The sequence below is a fragment of the Rhagoletis pomonella genome, unplaced genomic scaffold, assembly GCF_013731165.1.
Source record: "Rhagoletis pomonella isolate Grant_MI unplaced genomic scaffold, Rhpom_1.0 Rhpom_scaffold_00006, whole genome shotgun sequence".
Classification (NCBI taxonomy): Eukaryota; Metazoa; Arthropoda; class Insecta; order Diptera; family Tephritidae; genus Rhagoletis; species Rhagoletis pomonella.
Window position 1 is genome coordinate 5,329,262 of NW_023458560.1, and position 22,257 is coordinate 5,351,518.

General features: G+C 38.1%; 2 protein-coding genes across 3 annotated transcripts in view; one reads left to right on the plus strand and one right to left on the minus strand.

Moving 5' to 3' along the window:
* Positions 1-1,349: 1,349 nt before the first annotated feature.
* LOC118740328 (TBC1 domain family member 23) lies at positions 1,350-4,760 on the minus strand. Of its 2 annotated transcripts, XM_036471817.1 has the most exons (5): positions 4,667-4,760; positions 4,526-4,556; positions 3,338-4,229; positions 2,713-3,213; positions 1,350-2,655 (listed from the first exon to the last, which is right to left on the minus strand). In XM_036471817.1, exons 2-5 carry the CDS (start codon positions 4,540-4,542, stop codon positions 1,948-1,950), a joined length of 2,118 nt encoding a protein of 705 aa, XP_036327710.1. In that variant the 5' UTR covers positions 4,543-4,556; positions 4,667-4,760; the 3' UTR covers positions 1,350-1,947. The 2 variants fall into 2 exon arrangements, with proteins under 2 accessions (XP_036327710.1, XP_036327709.1); XM_036471816.1 differs by having other exon boundaries at positions 4,526-4,760.
* Positions 4,761-7,756: 2,996 nt separating this feature from the next.
* Positions 7,757-22,257, plus strand: part of LOC118740329 (protein pinocchio) — a 204,171-nt gene continuing 189,670 nt past the window's right edge. Inside the window, exon 1 of the mRNA XM_036471819.1 lies at positions 7,757-7,967. Coding sequence (XP_036327712.1) covers positions 7,757-7,967 — 211 coding nt within the window. The remainder of the gene's footprint in view (positions 7,968-22,257) is intronic.

Consider the following 22,257-nt stretch of genomic DNA (forward strand, 5'->3'; position numbering starts at 1 on the left):
AGTTGGGGGCCGCACGGCGGCCCCGAGTTGTCCTTCCTAAAATAAAAGACAATAATTAGTTTTGTACAAGTATATTTACCATCTGCTTCTGCTGTCCCAAATGGAATGAATGCAACATATTTCTTAATACTATGACTTACTGTCTAACCGGCTGAATTAACTGCTGACGCTGCGCTTCCCATAGATTCAATTATGCTAACGTATGTTCGATTATTTTTGCATGAGAGTTCAATTACCCGCACTGGTTATGCGCGTGTTTGGGGAAGTGCGGCGTCAGCACATTCACACAGGTATGTGTGTTAGCCCCCGTATTAACTTACATGATTGAGTTTTTTTTTTTGCATTCACATTCTCTATGTGAATGGGTGTCAACCATTCCATAACACACTACATATTTTGTGTTTACAATTTGTAACCAATCTCAAGAGTGGTTGTTAAATTTTTTAAATCAAACAATCACAATTTTGAAACGAAAAAAATGAGAATGCACACTCAATTGATTCAATCATTACACAGCTCTGTTACGCACGTAGCATTTCTCTTTCCGCGTGATTTTTTGAGTTGAAATTTCAAAGGATAATCGTTATTTGCGGTCCCTGGAATTTACCAGTCTTTGTTTTTGTGAGTTATTTAACGAGTGGTGTAAAAAGTTATTAACTAAAAATAACATTTATGATTGCACTAGTCTTTCTACTTGCGATTTCTTTATAAAAAACATGTGAATTTTAGTTTAAACATTTTAGCCGTTTTTTTTTTGCCAATATAGCCGGTCGGCCAAAAAAGTTCTGGCAACACTGCTTCTCATATTCGAGTGAGAGGAAATTTCTTTGCTTTTTTCGATCGCGGATGAAAAGCAGCGGAACTTTTTTTGTCGATCGCATTCCGAATGTGAGGATGATAAATTTGTTTGCATTTTTCACTCGCGATAAAAGAATGCAAAAATATATTTGGAATATTATCGATCGCGATAAATCTCATAAATTAATAATCATAAATGAGAATTTCCGAACCGTGTTAGAAACAGTACTCAGACGTTTATATTTTTAAGTTTATCCAGTTTTTTTTAATCTTAATTACTTTTATCAAAATATAGTTCACAAACCACATAAACCAAAGTTTAAAATTCGCGAAAATTCAACAAGTTTCAAAAAATTATCAAAATTTCAATTTTTTTGGTGTTTTGAGGCTCTTTCCTGTAACGAATGCTCGCAGTTTTTTTAAATGGAAGAAAATGCACAATACCATCCGCAAAAACAAAAATAAAAATTCTCACAACGTAACGCGTTAGTCACCCATTATAATATTTTTTGGTATTTTACACGAAGCGAATAAGAAAAATGCAATAAAAGTATGACATATTTTGTTTTTTTATTTGGTAACATCTGTTCTACTATTGTTAGTCAAGCTTATTGCTAGCATTCATACATGTATAACTTATGTCACTGGAATATGGTTTACTTTGGATGTGTCGTGTATTGTTTTTTTTATAAAAAGGTAATGTTCAATATTTTGCCACGATTTATCTCGATTTAAATATATGTACACTTCGCAAAATCCCTAAAATAAAATAAAAGATAACAATAATAGCGGATAGCGCATATAAAAGACCATTCCAGGCTTGCACTCATTATACAAAATGTGTGGCATGTACGAAGTTGCTACGAAAAAATAAAATTTTGTTTTGCGCTTTTTAAGCAATAAATAGAAACATTACATAAAGAAGACACATAAAAATTGCATTAAAAAGCCCTTTGTCATTTCTAAAACAAGGGTGTAAATGTGGCGCTCATGACATGTGTTATTTGTATTTAATTTCGGAAACATGTTATTTTGAGATTATCGCATGCAATTAAAACATCAGCACTGAGGGAAGCGACAACTTTTGCATATCCATACATTTCACGTCGACCAATGAAATAAATGATCATCAAATACATCAAAATTGCATTACGTTAATTTAGACCCATCTAAGGTTTGGACAATGTGTTTCGATACAAGTGCAGTCGCTTCACTAGCGTTCGGAATAAGAAATCGATCCATGTCGGTTATAAGCAGACCATCTCCATTTGGAAATCCGTACTTGAATGTGATCAAATCTCGATGCCGTTTCTTTGCAGTTATCTTCACTATGCTCGATAAAGGTCGTCGTACTATTATCTGTGCTTGCCCATGCCCAAGCTCACGTAAAACAATCAAGTGTGTTGCTGTTATAATCAAATGACTATCATACATATATCCATTCATGTGCACTTCTTGGCAGCGGAAAGCGTTTATGATGTCAGTCGACTTTAAGTACAGAGTTAAATTGACAATTTCTTTTGCGTCACCGGGCAGCTTGGAACCAGCCATCTCAGCTGAATTTTTTAATTCATTGTCTTTGTAATGGTCATCATTATCGTCATCAATACTGAATACAGGTGCCACATTCCGATATCGCTTACCATTGCGTTCATTAGCGGAAACATGCCGATCTGGAACGGCCGTTTGGCCACTTAAACTACCCCCGTGGTGATGGCCAACGGCGGTACTAGTACCGTTAGAAGGGTTCGTAATGATATCGAAGAGCTTGTCTTTGACTTCAGCTGATTTAATTTTCATTACTGCGGAAAACCTGCTAAATATGTCGGAGGTTGGTCGTTGAGAGTCTCGTCGTGGCTATAAGATTTAATAAAGTTCAATTTAATTGAAATTAGATGTATCTTCAGCAAGTACCTGTTGAGTTTGTCCTGCCTGTCCTAGGTTCCTTAATTCAACGCTGTTTTTCATGCAAACAATACACTTTTTAACATCGTGGTCTTCGAGACAATCAGCCATATGGTCGCCAAAGTAATCGTGTATGGCCGTATAACCACCAGTTAATAACGACACATACTGTGTGTTCTTTTGTAAAAATGAAGCGACTACCATATGGGTATACTGATCCTCCTCCATGCGGCCACTTCCCATAAAACAAAGGTGTTCACCACCGGCGTTAGAATTCGCTTCAATTGCCTGACGTTGTGCAGTTAACAAACCTTGTACTGCAGTGGAGAAAGATATTGGTTCTTGAAGCATCAAATTGCAATCAAGATGAAATGCCGTCGATAGATGTCCTGCGTTGTATTGGTCTGCAGGTCGACAATCAACCAAAAAGAAACGAACAGCATCGGGTATGGTTAGATCTATAGATGAGTTCTCTACTAATTCATACACAGATACTGGAAGACACAGCGCCTGTTAAAATATATATATATATATATATAATTGTAATTTGTAACGCTGGAAAATTTTAATGGAGTTGTCTTATTTGGACTGATATTAATAATTTAAATTTTTTCAAATGTAATTTTCAACTCACCTGCGATACGGTGCAGGTTTCATTGCGCGAGCTCTTCTCACTTTGCGAACCGTACAACGCCTTTAGAAAGTCCGTCTTGAAAGAACTCGGCGTTTTGAGCGCGTAATACTGAGCAAGTGAGCAAAAGTCAACTACATCATCCGGTTCTAAAGCACAAGGCATATTAGAAAGAAATTTTAGTAATTCTTCCTTTGTTGTGTTCTTCATCGCCAAAATTTGATCACGCCCATTGACAAGAATAATCAGGGCCAAGAAGAACACCATAAAAGGATCTGCATGTTGAAAGTATAAGTCCCACATTGAAAGAATGACCGACAAACTACAGCTCGATGCGAATAAGCACTGGAACCATTGAATAGAGTATAAATCTGGTGTAATTTTTTTCGTGTCTAGCATTGTGCACAATTCCGGATCATGATATAGTATTAGTAAGCGGAACACATGAAATACATTTCCTTTGGGTTTGCAACCTTTCGGGATGTAGATATCGCGTATGGATTCAAAAAGGTTGTATGTGTCACATCGGTTTAATTTTAGTGCTAACAGTGGCAATAGCAAGTCAATCCAACCATTGTCACTTTCATATTGCAGGTTTCGATTCTTACAATAAAATGTGAGAATCGACTCCAAATCAGAAATTACTGAAACTTTGTCTTCATCATCGTTGCCAATACGGTCAACGACCACTTGGCAGTCCTCGCGTAAGGTATTTTGAAAGGGTAAATCAAAAATTTCATTAAAGAGAGACATCTGGTCGCTTTTGTGGCGCACATCCAAGCACACCTGCCAAACATCTGGACGCAATGCTTCGGGAATGGCCTTGCCTCGACAAATCGCATATATGTCATTCACATTGCAGTCGTCCAACAGCGCAGACTCTAATTCTATAAGCCTAAAATAGATAAGCATTTATAATTTTAATCAGCACTACTCTAATATTATTAAATGCTAAAGGGTAAAGCTTTATAGACAATAGATTGGTGAATCAGCTTTTGAGATAAGACAAGGTGATAAAAGCATTCGAATATAGTGCGGAACGTGGACAGAATTTACGTGTTTGTTCCAACAACAATAACAAGAAACCACGAAAGCGACTCGTACTTTCTAAGCACCTAATTAGGTATTGAAGATGCAACGGCTTCCCTTCCATAACTAGATATGTTTGCATAACTACTATTGGTAACTCACCATAAATTATCGTCCATTTCTGCAATATTGCCTATGAAGATTAACAGAAGATAAGCCTTGTGTGTTTTCGTTAAGAATAAATTAGTCAATATTGCCTAGAACACATTCAAAAACTTGTTTGTGCTTGTAACATTGTAATACCTTTTAAAAAGGCTTAACTGCTAATTTTTTGCTTTAATACTTCTTTATGAATTTATATTTTAAATAAAATTTTTATTTTTTCTCTTATGAATGTGAAAATTTTCATTTATTTTTTATAACTTTTTCCTCTTCTTTTCTTCTTTTGACGTTTGTTTAGAATTAGTGATGCCAGACATTTTCTTTAAAAAAACTGCGAAAATCGGAAAAAATCCCTCAATTACCCACATCTTAAAAATGCATGATCCAACTACACAAGATCTGACAAGTTGAAGCAAAAGAAAAAAGTAATTTTCTGGCTGACGTTTGTAATTTCGGCGAAATGTTATTGAATAAAAAGTAAACAAAGAATATGAAGACGAAGCATAAAGATAAAAATGTAAGCAATTTTGCAGCACATGTTTGTGCTAACCAAATTATTATCTTGTACGTGTTTTTGCCACCAATCACCACGCAATTCATTTTAAATACATTTGGTCAAAAAATTGATTGAAAATCGCTTAAAAATTGCGGTAGTAAAGGCAATAGTCAGCCGCTGAGTTTTGTCAGTGGTGTGGGAATAGGGCGGTAAGATTTAATAAATCCAGTTGCTAAATCACAACCGTCTCCATTACCACAACGAGATATGTTTGACGTTCATATTTTTAAATATTTGGCGTTTGCTTATGTATGATTTTATAAATACAGTTGCGGACATTGATATACAGACAGATAAAAGGAAGGTACCAAGCGGAATTTCATTATATGAATTCTGAATATTATTGTCTTCTTATTCGTGGTAAATATGTATGTATGATATATAGTTTGGAAAGTGTAAAGAATGGTACCATATTCCGAATCATTTTCCCGAATTTAAGAAAAATTATCAAAACGGTAAAAAACATTTGTGGAAAGAAACATTTTTGTAGAACTCTCTTATTCATAGGAGGGAACCGAAAATCCAATCAAGGGCCTTTGGCATATCATGAATACGAACTGAGTTCTAGAGGATGTTCGGTGCAATGTTATCGAAGCAGAACCAATACCGAAATTTACTAATTTTGATATGATATTACTATAAAACATTTCTTCTAAATTTTTAGTTTTTAAAATAATATTTTCTTAATTTATTACAACCAAAGTTATGTTAGTTAGTTTTTAAAATAATATTTTCTTAATTTATTACAACCAAAGTTATGTAAAACTATGTTCACATATCAATATTACCTCAATCAAAGCTCGTTTTTTAATCGCACCGTTCACACAGGCAAATCTCAAATTATTAGCCGTCAAATTTGTTGTGCTTGTTATTCTCACATCTCAAGGAAAAGTTATTTTTTTTTTCTCTGTGCCACCGTGATCACGTTTTTCTGCTATATTGAGCAATATAGATATATTTTAACTTAACATTTTATTAAAAAAAATACCTTTAGAACCCTCTTTTCCTTGCCAGCGTCCATTTTTGTTTACTTTTACATTTGCCATTTCTCCTCTTCTTCGCAAAAACAATCGATAAAACTAGGATGGACACCGAAAAGTTATCGGTTAAATCTGAGATTATTTTATAATTACAGATTAACAAGGGAGGAATTTTATATGGCTAATCTCTTTTTCTAATTACATATTAGGAAGTTAAGCTCGAAAATGAAGATAATCTACTTATATGTGAACCTAGTATAAATATGTATTACTAATTTTCCTCCCAAACTAACAAAAATATAAAAATCCCTAAAAATACGAAAATACATGTTTTTATGATAGGCTAGATTTCAATGTCCTCAACTGTATATTGAAAACACAAATGTCTTTTGACTATGGCATGTGAATTTGTGGTTGCCACATCCAACAAATTTTACTTATTGATCAATATTATTGAAGACTTGACGAAGATTTAACTTAAAGTTATAAATTTCATTCATGTGAAACTTCTAAATACCAGTTCTTACATGGTTTCAAATTTGCATAAACGGCAACTAAAGTTTCTTGCCTGCAACCCATTTCACACACATTACTAGAGGCACGCGGAAGACCGCCTATGCAGTTTATTATCTTGGACAAGTTGTAAAAGATAGACATTGACTTATGCTTACTCTGCCGTTCTCCAGATTGTGCAAAATGCAAAATCTTGCATACAAAAACACCGTCGCTTTAAGTGCAAAACCGCGTATCAACAAAATGCAAAACAGCGCATCAAGATAAAACTGCGTATGCGAGGTTGCATACATTTTTTGGGTTGCTTTCCTTTATGGCCGTTCGCTAAAGAAGCGGTGGGCGAAAGGTAAGTGGGCGTGGCACCTCTAACCCACCTGTTTGGAGAGGGAATGAACCGCCATTGACAAAAATGCAACCCCCGACCACCTAGGTCCCCAATGGTTCTCTAGGGGCCCCTTAGAAAAATTGCCAAAAATCACAATTTTCATTAGCGTTTATTCGCTTGAAAAATGTTAAATATTCATTTGCACAATACATTTTTATATACAAGATATTTTTATAATACACCCAGTAACCAAAATAGACATCACTGGGGCGGCAGCCCCAGGTTTACCACACAGAGAGGGAATTCTAGTTACCTCATCCTTTCCCAAGGTTACATCACTGGGGCGGTAGCCCCAGTTAGGTCACACAAAAAGAAGAATTCTACGTAGTAAGGGTTATAATCCCTAAGCGCGGCCGAAGGCCGCCTACACAGTAAGGAATTATGTATACGCAAAAATACTGTGGACGCAAGTAAAAATTGGGATTTTTGGCCATTTTTCTAAGGGGCCCGTAGGGAATCATAGGGGGCCTAGGTGGTCAATGGCGGTTCGATCCCTCTCCAAAAACGTCGGTTGGAGGTGCCACGCCCACTCCCCCTTCTCAAATGGTCTCGTTTTTATATAGCAATCGCATTTCGGGGTAATATATTTCAGGACGAATAGATAAGGATTGAGCCAAGAGCTTGTGTGAGCAAATCTAATTTTTGGCAGCCAATGTCAGTTACGCGGTTTCGTAGAATGATTCGCGGTTTTGTACTTTAAACGACAATATGTACATACTCCATATGCAAAGTTAATATTCTTGACTTTTACATCTAATATAATTTCCTTGTTAATTTTCGACTTTTGTATCTTTTAGATGAAAAACCGACCCATCTCTAATGGTGCTATGGTCACAGAGTGGGAAGATAATGTTCTCTTCGATGCAGATGATCCAGATTTCTGCGGTATGTCTTCGAACGTTGCAAATGTTTTCAATACTACTGCAACAGCAAATATAATGGCTCAACAACCAATTTTGGTGAGCGCGACAGGTGCGAATGACAGTTTAAATGCTTTGAATGTGAAAGGTGAGTTAGCCGAAAAGAATGTATTATATAATGCATCGGTTCCCAACAAGGTTAGAAATAATTGAAAAAAAAAATCAGAAAAGATAAGAAAAACATAAGATTAAAAACATCTTCATTCAATCTTGTAATTAACGTGTTTTTTCAATATAATCAGTCTCCAAAGTATTACATATGGCCACTTTTTCCCGATTTTTTCTTTCAAATAATGAACATGTTAGTGATTATTGGTATTCACTATATCTGTCAGCTGCTTCTAACACTAATTCTTATCATGTCCAACCATTTTGTGTTTAATATTTTGCTCCTTTTGTCGAAAGGTATTTCACGAACCTAAAAACAGTTTTCGGTACTTCAACAGGGAAAAGTACAAAAATATAAGCTTTCCTTGATTTATTTTGGCCGATTAAGTTCTGAACGATAGAAAATAAATTAGTTTAACAGGATACGTTCCACGTTAGCGACAAAGTTGTTTAGAACTCCTATTAAGTCGTAATGAAATGTACCGCAAATGTTAAGTGTAACGTAGTCAGTGAACAACTAAAAAAGTTGTTTTTTGGATAATTAAGTACCCTTTCCAAAAGGATATATAACATGTTTTCTTAGTATTGTCGATATCATACTGATTCCATATGGAAAAAAAAGAAATCATAGCTGACTTCGTTGCACAATTACCTAAGTAATAAGTGTAACGTGGCCAATGCTTTTCTTTTTGTTTAAAAATTTTTTTATTGACTGGATAACTATTCTCAGTTCATTGTAGCAATAAATAATAACATATTTAAGACAGTATTTTCATGAACAATTACGAATTGAGCATTATACTGCTAAATTTTAATAATTATTCTATTGAAATAAAGCTAAACTAACATTTGTAAAATATCTTTTCAAATCTTTATCTCTTAAGATTTTGACTATATATTTGCCTATAATTCAATTAGTTTTTAGCAACATATAAATCTGATAAGTTATCTGCCCATTATACGTCATTGTGCTCATAACACTACAATTTTATAGAATCTGATACAAGTCTACACCAGACTATGAAGATGATTCCGAATCCGAAAGTATAAACTTTCCATCAGCTCCAGATTTTGATAAAAACGTGTTCAAAGTATAAAAAAATGGCGTTTTTGCAATGTCTAAGAAGCTCTAGCAAAGAAACAAAAGGTGATTGGACCTTCCACATACGTACATATCGCTCAATAAATACAAACGATTTTCTATTCAAAAATCACAATCAGTGCTGCCACACAATTTTTTCTTTTTACTAAAATCACCAGAAAGTCGCCAAATACAACAAAAGATTACCATACTTATTTTATGTCTAGAACTGTACATAGATATGACTGTACATGTACGAAGACAGCAAGCTTTTCATGCAACCAGCGCTCCATTCAGCTATAATTGTTATCTGCGTGAACGCTAAATGTAGCAACAACCGAAACGCTTGGTTAGGATTTCAAACTTAAGTTGGGCCGAAGAAACAAATTTGTCGATTGCGAATTGTTTTAGGAACATAACACTATCTTATGGGTCATAAGGGTATATTTTGTATTTGGATATACATCTTCATCCATACAAAGCTCAGGCCAAAAAGCAACTGAAAACATCTGATCATTCCCAGTGTCATGGATACAGTTCATTGCAACAGAGGATGATTAGGCGCATAATTTCCCGTAAAGGGTGTGTCATTTGGACACTGATAGGGTTGCCAGATTCTGAAACGAAGAAAGGAGTACATTTAAATTTTCGATAGAAAAAAGCAGCTCAACACCCAAAAAAGGAGTATTTTTTTTTTGTAATTTTTTGTGCAATTTATTGTTACAAATTACAAAAATGTTCAATAGATGCCACTATACAATTGCTATATAGAATTACTCTCTGATTTCAAAAATCTAGTTAATTTTTTATTCTATGGATAAGTTTTCGAGATATTTTTAATTTACCGTTATTCAGCTTAAAACCAAAATTGGTTCCACTTAATCACGTATATCTTACGAACCAATTTAACAATCTTAACTTAAAATACGGCAAATGAAAGCTAATAGAATTCTCCATAAACCATTTCGATAGAACTGATAGTTTCTGACAAATTAATTAATCGTTCCAGTTTTTTTTTGTTTATTAATGAAAAAATGAAAACAAAAATCAAACTTTAACAGAAGAAAAATTAAAAAAATAACAGGTTTTGTTCCAAATTTTGGCATTTGTGCTTATGCCTCTTCTGTTACAAAAAAAATCAAGTTACTAATGTCTTGTTTCAGGATATCAAAGTCGAAGGTTGTTTTAATTTATTCAAAACCTATTTATCTGACTGTTGCTCAAAGCACGTGCCAGTTTTCAAACAAAAATCTACAAACTTCTTTGGTTCGAAGGATTTAAAGCGCCTAAAAAATTTGAGAAATAAGTTTTTCAGAAAATTTAAGTTAACAAAAAGCAATGCTATTTCAGTAAATATCGTTTCTATAAAAATGAGTTCTGTAAACTAAATAAGACCCGTTATATATATAGATATTAAGGCTCGTCCAAAGCAATTTTGGTCTTACATCAGATCGAGGAAATCTGCCTCAAGTATACCCAAGACTATTTTTTATAAAAAATATAATGCGGCTTCTGTATCCGAGGCTGTAAATCTCTGCAGATTTCTTTTCATCTAACTTTGTATCGGATAATGACCTGTCGGGGGATGAACTGTCAATTATTCGAAAAAACTATTCAAATAGCGCGTTTTCTACCGTGGACCTGGGTTCGCTTTCTTTAACGGAAGACGATATTATCGAGGGTATCAAAAACATAAAAAACTCATCTCAGATGGACGCAGATGGCTTTTCAGCCATCTTGTTCAAAAATTGTGTTTCCCTAGTGAAGCCTCTATTGCAAATCTTCAATAAATCTTTTTCCGAGGGTTTGTTTATTGATGACTGGAAGAGAACGTCAATCATGCCAGCCTTCAAAACAGGCAATAAATGCGATGTTGAGAACTATAGGCCGATTAGTAAATTATCCACAGTCGCCAAAATATTCGAAAATATCGTCAAAACTAAACTTTATTTTATTGTCAAGCACTTGATCTGCCCAAACCAACATGGCTTTGTATCTGGTAGATCCACGGTGACAAATCTTGCAGTTTTTACCTATGATTGCTTTTCAACTTTCCGTAATGGCTTTCAACTGGATGTGATTTACACAGATTTTTCGAAAGCCTTCCACAAAATCTCCCACAATATCTTATTAACAAAGTTAGAATGTTTAGGAATCCACTCAGGTTTCTTGGAGTGGATCAGGTCCTACTTGCGCTTGAGAACTAGCAAGGTGACTATTGATGGTGTTTCGTCCAAGCCATTTATTGCTCTCTCAGGGGTTCCTCAGGGAAGCATCTTAGGCCCATTATTTTTTATTCTTTTCATTAACGACATCAGCTCCTGACTTTCAAATGTTAGGTTTCTCTTGTTTGCCGATGATCTGAAAATATATTCGGAAATCAGTTGCTCACGAGACTCGGCCGAACTTCAATCGCAGCATAACAGGTTTTATAAGTGGTGTGTTCAGAATCGGCTTACCCTCAACATCAATATATGCCACAAAGTATCTTTTTATAAATCAAAAGTACCTCTTACGACATCTTACTCCATCGCAGATATTGTCCTTGACTCGAAAAGTGAGACTAAAGATCTTGGAGTACACTTCGACTCAAAACTCACTTTCACTCTGCACATAAACAAACCTATTGCTGATTCTTTTGCCATGCTGGCATTCGTTAGGCGTCATTCTGACCCTTATACTATTAAGATGCTATATACTGCGTTTGTGCGTTCCAAAATTGAATCTGCCTTTATTTGGAGACCGAGTCACGCAGTTCATATCAATCGTTTGGAAAAGGTGCAGAAGGTATTTATACGCTTTGCCTTACGTTCCTTGAATTTTACTGAACCATTGCCATCTTATGTCTCCCGTTGTCGGCTAATTAGTTTACCTACTCTGCACAATCGGAGAACTTGTCATGCTATCTCGTTTTTATTGAGTATTGTCTCGGGAAAAATTGATTGTGCGTCCTTACTTGAGAGAATCCATTTTTATGTTCCGAGTCGTTGTTGTTGTTGTTGTTGTTGTAGCGGCTACAACAACCCCGCCCAGGACGGTTGGTATCTCAGTCGTTGTCGTCAAGTTCCACTAACGGCAACCCTAGGAAGCGTACAGCTTCTGTGGGGTTTGTCCACAGGAACAAGGCCGTTAGGGTTGTCGGGTTTTCCGGGCATGCGAAGAGATGTTTCGAGTCATGTGGGGTCTCTCCGCATGCCGGACACTCATTCGGCACATCCTCATTCAACCTACTCAGGTAGGAGTTCAACCTGCTGCAGTAACCGGAGCGAAGTTGTGCAAGTGTTGTGCGTGTCTCCCGAGGCAGATGAAGCTCCGTCTCGTCCGTTCCGAGTCGTAATTTGCGTCGCTTTGATGTCTTCAAGGTTGAGTTAAGCAGAACGGCTTATGGTGCAAACGCGCCAATAAACAGAACCTTATCGGACTACAACTATTTCTCAAATTTGTTAGACATAGATTTTACCAATCCTAGTAAAACCGCATTATATTTGGAAAATTACCTTATGCCCGGTCAATAATATCTGCCCAATATCTGTATTTCTTGTAACCTTATAAACGCAACTTTTAAGTAGTAATATTAAATAATATTAAGACTGATTTGTTATATTTAATTATACTCTTAATGTCTGTTAAAACATTCTGTTATTAGACATAAATAAATAAATAAATAAATAAATAAAATCGATGGAAAAGTAAAGAAATAATGAGTGGTCAAATGAAAATATGCAAAGATTTTTTGTATGAAAAACGAGCAGGAAAGAAAGTTACTCATACGCCGCGTACACCTGAGTAACACGCTTTTCTGCATATTTCATACAAAAATCTTCAAAATCCGAACAAATTACTCAAAATTTTCTTCTTACCGATATGAGTATTATGTACTGCATACTATTTACAGGTACTTAGTATAAAAAATAATTACATTCTCCAATTCAATTGGTGCATTTGTTCGGTTCAAACAAAGTATCACCGTTATTTTTTATGCCTTTGTTTGTATATAGTATTGCTGCAACTATATCAGTGCTCAATCTGGTCCTCAAGTCAGTCCTACACATTTTTAAACTACCAAATATACGTTTTACTGAAGCATTAGAAAAGGGCTATATTAGTAATGCAGATATAATTTTTTTAATTGGGAAAGTTATATGAACCTGAAGAATCTTTTAATTCAAAAACTTTTTTCCTATAATTTTCTGGATCTAATTAAGAATCAATATAAATATCCTTATGCTCGAACAATGCGTGTTCTCTCCATTCGTTATCGATATTTTACAGGTTCAAAATAAGTTGAAAATATAACGATTTAATGAAAATAATTATCGATAACATTTTGAATATTTAGCAGCACATGCAGATGTGCTTAAGAGTGAAAAACACCACACAAGCGGCTTGACAAACCAAGCGAAATATCCCTTTCTTACAGCTATTTATGTTGTGTGGGGGAGTTTGAAAGTTTGACAAGCCGTTTGAGGGAAATGTGAACAAAAATCAAAATGTTTTGATTTTCTGGCCGCCATATTGACGTTTGATAAAACCGCTTACGTTGTGTATGATAAAATCGCCTAATTCGCAACGAAATGTTTACCGAATGAGGACGCAAGAGAGAAAAATCGAAGAAAACTAAACGCCTTTACATTGTGAACCGCAAGAAGACTAAAATTCTTTGCTTGAACGCGTCCTGTTTGCATGGTGTATGGCGAAATGGGAAAAGTAGGCTTGACAAGCCGCTTGTGTGTTGTATTTCGCTCTTTATAAAACTTCGGAAAGCTTTTTGTTTAACATTTTTTAAAGCGATTTAACAACTTTGTTGTGTAAAGCATGGCTGCATTTGCTATCTTCAAATATATCGAGAGAAAATTCCTCAAAATAAAAATCCTATAAAAATACTCAAGCGCACCCGAAAATCCTCACGTTTTGAGGAATTACTCACAAAATGGCAACACTGTCATTAGTAACTTGATTTTTTTGTAACAGAACAGTCTCTAGCACAAATGCAAAAATTTGGCACATAACCTATTTTTAACCGACTTACAAAAAAAGAGGAGGTTATCAGTTCGTCTGAATATTTTTTTAAATTTATTTTTATCTTTTTATGTATGTTACCGCATAACTTTGGACCACGTCAACTGATTTCGATAATTCTTTTTGCATCGGAAAGGTTTAGATCCGATCATTGGATCATGATATATATATATATTTATATGAGAATTGAAGTCGGTTTTGTTTTTTGCTTAAAAATTACTTGTTTTATAAATTTTTCTTCTGTTAAAGTTTGATTTTTTTTCATTAAAAAATAAAAAAACTGGAATGATTAATTATGATGTATATGTATATGGTTTATGGAGAATTTTGTTAGCTTTGATTTGACGTAACTCATTGTTAAATTGGTTCGTAAGGTATACGTAATTGGAACCACTTTTTGTTTTAAGCTGAATAACGGTAAATTGCAAATATCTCGAAAACTTACCCATAGAACAAAAATTAACTCGATTTTCGGAATAACCGAACAATTCTATATATAAATTGGATAGTGGCGTCTGGAGAACAAAAACCAAACTAAAGTTTGTGATCCATTACCAATAATAAGGTACAAGCAAACAAAGATATCGCCAGCTTAGAATGAAAAGTTGCTAAGTCCACTTTTTATAAAAGCTCATATTTTGATATAACAGGCTAGAGAAATTGAGTACGCATCCTTTCGAAAATTATAAAGGTACTTATTTAATTTTTTGCTCTTCATAAGCAATAAAAGGAAAATTTGCTAAGTCCAAAAGAAGCACCACAAATCCGATAAGGCCAAAATAATACGGCATCTCTTAATAAATATCGAATCCTTCTGATTATTATGGAGTTTTGCTTTGCTCTAAACGCGCAACGTGTTTGATTCAAATAGTTTGCGAAATGGTTAAAGAAAATGGCTATAGGAAGATTTTTTCCTCTCCTGTAAAATTTTTTAAATCGGACTTAGCAACTTTTCTTTCTAAGCTAGGGATATCTTAGATATATTTTCCAAAGCAACAATAAATGTTAAAAATAAATAACTAAATTCTACAAAATAATTCCACACTTCCTGAATATATGGCAATTTTTTTTGATTTAAGCCTTATAATTAATTAAATATTTTTCTGAATTTAATACCCGAGCGCCCTGCACCTACCTGGCTACGACCATGCTTACCATTCCCACGACAGCCGGTTCTACGTACCGGAATGACTCGGGTTATACCCGACCGAGGGCTGTTGTTTCGGCGATCTAACGTTGCTCGATTCTAGGGCTACATCTGATACGTACCCTTCTGCTCAGGGCTGGCATAGAGTCCAACCCAGGGCCAGAAATTTACACCTGCTGCATATGCCAGAGACGACTGCATACAAACTCCACCTCGTTCATGTGCAATGCCTGTGACGGCAAACCTCCACCCGCCCGTGCAACACAGAGCCAACGCACCCACACCCCAATACAACACAACACAACAACAGACACACAAACAAACACAATAGCACCCTCACACCGCCGCCGGCAACTCCTAGTCCCTCCGACAATCTGCTCGGTTTGTCAGTCCAGAATATACGGTAACGTGACGTCAGTCAAGTGCAACGCCTGCCTTGGCTGGTGCCTCTGTGGGGCATGTTCAGGATTTCGCAACACGCGTGATTGGACGAGTGACTATGTGGGCCCCTGCTGTGCTGCCCTGTCGCATTCGTCCCCCGCGACGCCGCCAACCATCACCATCGAGATTGCGAGCGAGACAATGGTGGAGGCTTAGCGTTCATCACGCACCTCACCGCGCAGTATCGTCTTATTGAAGCAGACATCGACCGCGGGTATACCATCCTAGAATGTCAGGGTATTGCTATCCGGTCAGTCGATGTTTAGCTCGAAATATTCAACGTATACATACCCCCTGTCACCAGCTGCCCGGCAGGATATCACCCTGAAATAGGTGCGCTACTCAGAGGTGAAAACCGTATGGTACGATCCTGTCAAATGATCGTAGGGGAATACATCTGGCTGAGCAGATAGACAATTCGACATTCTGCACAATGACCGACCACGCACCCACCAGGATTATGGGCAGCTGCTGCAGCTCGCCAGATCTAACAATTGTCAGCGCTGGTCTGATAAACAGCGTATCATGGCGACCTATGCTGACTTTGGCATCAGACCATCTTCCCATAGTCATCTCGATTGATAAACCTGCCGACTTTGCTTCCGCGGATCCCCGGACCTATGTCAACTTTTCCAAAGCTGAAAGTTACTGAAAGCGCCTTCACTGCACTACCCATACCAACCGACGTTCACGTAGGTGAACGTAAATTCCGGAGGGTTGTCACTGCTGTATGTCGTTGTCGTCAAGTTCTACTAACGGCAGCCCTAAGAAGCGTGCAGCCTCTATGGGGTCGATACACAGGGACAAAGGCGTAAGGGGTTGTTGGGTTTCCCGGGCATACGAAGAGATGCTTCGAGTCATGAGGTGTCTCTCCGCATGCCGGACACTCATTCGGCCCATCCGCGTTTTGTCTGCTCAGGTATGAGTTTAACCTGCTGCAGAAGACCAGAGCGAAGTTGAGCAATTGTGGTTCTTGTCTCCCGAGTCAGATGAAGCTCCGTCTCATCTATGTCCGGTGGTTTCACAGGGCAGGAGTCTACATAACTCGAGACTGACTCCCTGTGAATGCCGTTCAGAGCCTGTCGATATGCTGACGGGTCCAGAGGTTGTTTAATGAACCTTCTCTGCAAGGTTCTCTGCTCTTCTGCAAGCAGCTGCCCATTCGGGTGAACACGTCTATGGCTCCCGACACGAAACTGCTTGCAGAGCATGGTGTTATGCTCTCTCACGGGGAGCAATGTCGCCTCGTCGTGTAGGGGTGTTCAGGCGACATCAGAAGGCATCCAGTCGCTGTCCGTAGTGCGGTGTTCTGAGTTATCTGCAGCTTGATCCACTGCGTCCTACTAGTCCCCGGCGACCACACTGGTGCTGCGTAATTTAAAACCGGCCGGCCTCATATGTTGCCAGCAACGTTTCTTTATCTTTGCCCCTAGTACTGCCGGCTAGCGACTTGAGGACCTTGTTGCGGCTCTGTACTTTGTTGACAATAGCTGTTGCGTGCGCAGAGAAGGAGAGCAGACTGTCGACGGTTACTCCGAGTATTTTGGGGCTATTCACCGTCGGAATTGGTGTATCATCGACGTGAATTCCCAGCGTTAGTCTGACCTCCTTCGTGCAGGTTGTGAACAAGGTCGCAGAGGATTTCGTAGGGGGAGAGTTAGGCTCCTTGCAGTGAAGAAGCGAGAAAGCTCGGAGAGATACCCGTTTACTTTCGAACAGAAGTCATCAATTCCATTCCCTGTCGCCATGATCGAGCAATTGTCGGCGTAGGAGAGGAAGAGTAGTTGAGGGAGCTTTGAAATGTAAAAGTTAAACAGAAGCGGACAAAGGACACCACCCTGTGGAACCCCCCGTTTTATTTTTCTAGGTTTGCTCGATTTGTCTCTAAACATTACCACTCCGTTTGAGCCTCTGTGGGAGAGAGGAAGCCTCTATATCTTCTAGTAGCGTGGAGTGGCTGACGGTGTCAAACGCCTTTGGCAGGTCCTACGTGTTATCTGAGTGTTTATGGCGTTAAGTGCTGTTGTTGTACTGTGCACTTTACGGAAACCACGCCGATGCTTCGCGGGGTCAAGTGGTTTGTGAAATACGTGAGCAGCAAGGCCTCTAGTGTCTTGGCTACCGACGAAAGGAGTGTTATCGGTCGATAAGAATCTCCTTTGTTGGCTGGTTCACCCGGTTGGAGCAGTGGGACCACTCTCCCCACCTTCCAGATGTCTGGGATTATGAGAGTGGCCATAGACATATTAAGGACCTCCGTAAGGTACGCTACTCCCGCAGGACCCAAATTTTTCAGCATCAGCATGCATATTCCGTCAGGACCCATGGCTTCGGAGGCTTTCGCCTTCCCGATGGTCACCTGAACTTCACCGCTAGTGAAAGCAAGGGGGGCACAAGTTGTTGGCAGTTTGTGCAGCATTCTGGTCACTCGACTGTTGGCTTTGTCCACCGGAGGATGCAGTATGAACTGCTGGCTAAAATAGCTCGCGCATCGCTCCGGGTCCGACGAAGCATGGTCGCCGAAAGGAATTTCGACCCTGTCGTTGTGCTTCGTCGGATTGGACAATGACCTCACGGTGGACCAAAGCTTACTCACACCCGAGGTGAAGTTACAGGTCTTCAGATGCTCTTCCCACTTCTTCCGCTTATGTACGTTCACTAGTAACCGAATCTCCGCGTTGAGATCCCTGATACGGGGATTTCCGGGATCGACTTGACGAAGGCTGTGACAACCCTGCGGAACTTACGTTCACCAAGGTGGACGTCGGTTGGTGTGGGGAGCGCAGCGAAGGTGCTCTCAGTAAATTTCGGGAAGCCTTTCCAATCAGCTTTAGAAAAGTTGATATAGGTCCGGTGTTCCGCGGAAGCAAAGTCGGTTGGTTTATCGATCGACATAACTATGGGCAGATGGTCTGATGCCAAAGTCAGCATAGGTCGCCATGATACGCTGTTTATCAGACCAGCGCTGACAATTGTTAGATCTGGCGAGCTGCAGCAGCTCCCCACAATCCTGGTGGGTGCGTCGTCGTTCATTGTGCAGAATGTCGAATCGTCTATCTGCTCAGCCAAGTCTGTTCCCCTACGATCGTTAGACAGGCTTGAGTGCCCAAGATCGTGGTGCGCATTGAAGTCATCTACTACTACCATACGGGTTTCACCTCTGAGGAGCGCATCTATGTCAGGGTGATATCCTGCCGGGCAGCAAGTGACAGGGGGTATATATATATTAAATACTTCGTGCTCAACATCGCCTCACCGGATAGCAATGCCCTGACATTCTAGGGTGGTATCCCTGCGGTCGATGCCTGCTTCAATAAAACGATACTGCACGGTGTGGTGCGTGATGAAGGCTAAGCCACCATCATTATCTCGCTTGCGATCTCGACGGTGTACGTTGTACCCGGCACAATTCAACTATGTTGAATTGCTGTGCAACCTCGTCTCTTTGACCGCAGCTATCAATATACCATGCCTTCCCATGAAGACGGTTATCTCCTCGATCTTACTCTGAAGTCCGTTGCATTTGAATTGAAGGAGCTTCATGTGGTTCGGGAGACGTGTAGTTATGCGGGGTGTGAGGAATGTGTGTAGCTTTGCCGCCATTGGCTGTGTGCGCTGCTGTGGAGGTTGCCGCCCTGTGGTGATAGTGGGTGGCGTCGCAATTGGGGTTTGCGACCGGGCAGCGCAACACGGGCCCTCGAAATTCCTCATCCAATCTCGCGTGGTGCGCAGACCTGAACATGCCCTAAAGTGGCACCAGCCAAGGCAGGTGTTGCACTTGACTGATGTCATATTACGGAATAGCCTGGTCTGACATATCGTGCAGATTGTAGGAGGAACTAGGAGTTGTTGGCGGCGGCGTGTGGGTGGTGATGCGGTTGTGTCTGTTATATGGTCTGTCACGGTTGTGGTGTGGTCTATTGTGTTGTTGTGTTGTGTTTTCAATTTTTTACCAAAACTCTACAAAAAAATTGCCAAACTCAGAAAACCATTACCAACTTTAATGAACATAATAGTCTGAACACATTAAAAACCAAGCTATGTGTGAACAATTTACAACTGTGGTCGTCTTTTTCAGTGTGTTCAGACTATAACAATTCCCAAATATTTTTAAAACATAACACATAAAAATCGCTAAGAGATTTACAAACATTTAAAAGGTGTTTTACTTTAAAACATTTACATTACTTGAAACGAAAACATGAATTAAAACATGAAAACAGCAAATATATCGATAAACGATAGATAAAATATACTTTTACAGTTTTATGAGTGGGTCACATTCGTATTTAATTATAAAATTGTAATTAGTACTATAAAGTTATTTTCTTTCACCATTGGTTCCAGCAGGTAAAAATGATCAAAGAACCCGATTTGTGGGGCTGTAGGGCTTGTGGTAGCCGCCCTATTGGGAAAAATTTGTGGTTCCTTTAAATATCCTGCAGGGTGCTAACTATTAACTGTATATTTTGTTCGAAAAAAGCTAACTACTTTTGTGTGGGGATGGCCGCAAAAAAGTCAGACCTGTATACCTCTGCATCACGTGCCAACGAACTTGTAACTAACTACTTTTGGACTTAAAATGTCAATAAAATTTTTATACCCGAGCGCACTTGTGCACAAGGGTATTATAACTTTGTTCACATAACGGTTGTTTGTAACAGGCAAAACGAATCGAGATAGATATAGACAAATGTATACATAAATGATCAGAATGAAAAGAGAAATCGATTAAGCGGTGACTGTCTGTCCGTCCGTCCGTCCGTCCGTCCGTCCGTCTGTGCACACGATAACTCGAGTAAAAATTGAGATATCTTAACGAAACATGGTACGTGGACCTCTTTTGGGCATAGGACGGATGGTATTGAAAATGGGCGAAATCGGACAATAACCACGCCTACCTCCCATATAACGGTAATTTTCAGAAATACGAAAAGTGCTATATTTTAGTAACTACTGAAGATAATTCACTCAAAATTGATATTTACAATGAGTTTTAGACGAAAAATAAGAATATTAAAAAATTTTGGCAAATGGGCGTAGCCACGCCTACTTATGGTTACATGTGTATATCTTGGTAACCGCTGCACCAATTTCTTCCAAACTTGGCACAGTTGTTGGTCCTGCTACAACATACCAAATGGCCGAAAATTTTTGAAATCGGACAATAACACGCCCACATCCCATATAACGGTAATTTAGAAAAATACGAAATCCTCGATAAATCAGTAAATATTAAAGCTAATTTATTCAAAATTGATGGTTGCAACAATTTTTTTACCAAGAAATACGCTTATGATACAATTTTGGAAAATGGGCGTGGCACCGCCCACTTATGATCACATATATGTATCTCGCTAACCGTTCTAGCAATTTGAACCAAACTCGGTATGGTTATTGTGCTTGCCACATAAAAGCAAAGCGTTGAAAATTATTGAAATCGGACTAAAATTACGACCGCTTTTCATATAACGGTATATTTCAGAAATGCTCCAAACTGCAATATTTCGAAATTTAAGGACGCTAATTTACTTAAAATTTCTACACCCCGGCTTATCGTGTAGCAGTAGCTTTCGGAAAGGTGGAAAACATATATTTAATAATTGCGCCGGGTATTTAATGTTCGGCTCCGCCCGAACTTAGACTTTCTTACTTGTTTTTTTTTAATTTTATATTTATTTTTATTTATTTTATTTACATTCAACATTGCATATTTCTTCATTTGGTTACATATTCTGCAGTAGCTGGTCCTATATTGGAATTCCGTCAGACATAACATCAAAATGATAATATAAAAAGAATTTGTGAAGTGCAGAAAAAAAATGTATTCAAAGTAGTTTTTGTATAAGGATTTTTAAATAGAAACTTGTTAAGAAAATAAATTCTCGATTGCTTTTGCATGACTCCTGCATGACTTTACAACTCACTTTAAGTTGGTTTTGTCATAGCTAATTTTTGTTTGCAGGGTAGCTATGTATATTGCACACTCATACTAAAAGTTCTATGTTGTCAAGGCAAATTGTAACGTGAAAGGGTCCTTAGAATTTTTGGCTCTCCTAGGCCGAGGCCACGCAATGAGCGGCAAAACGACTTGAATTGAAATTGAAAAAAAATTACCAAATTGAAACAAAAATTACCAAATTGCTAAATTCGTCGAAAAAGAAGAAAATTACCAGTTTTGGTCAAAAGTTATCAAAGCGGCAACACTGATTGTAACGTTAATTCAAGCGTTTACCAAAAAAAGTTCAGTTTGTTGTCGTTTAGTTAATTCAAGAAATTCAATCGTTAACGCTGAAGCTGTAGCGTGTATTTAAGCGCTAGATGTTAACAGTGAGCTGGCAATGGCATACAATGACAAACTTTCGTTGATTTATTTTGTTTTATTGTTATCGCTTGATGATTTATTTCGTTTCAATGTTAACTATTGAGTTTTGTTTCGTTTGTTGAGCATCTCTGCTCTATGTGCATTACACAATAGGGGTATTCTCCAAATTTTGCAAAGCCATTGCACGCAGCACGGATTGCATGGATTGCAGAGCTTGCAAACACACAACAACAAAATACATGGGAAACAATATTTCC

Bases quoted from the DNA above. Each gene is read 5' to 3' on its own strand.
- LOC118740328 (XM_036471817.1), bottom strand. The intron at 3,214-3,337 runs GTGAGTTGAAAA...ATATTTTAACAG, and splicing joins AAACCTGCACCGTATCGCAG to GCGCTGTGTCTTCCAGTATC. The intron at 2,656-2,712 runs GTACTTGCTGAA...TAAATCTTATAG, and splicing joins AGGCAGGACAAACTCAACAG to CCACGACGAGACTCTCAACG.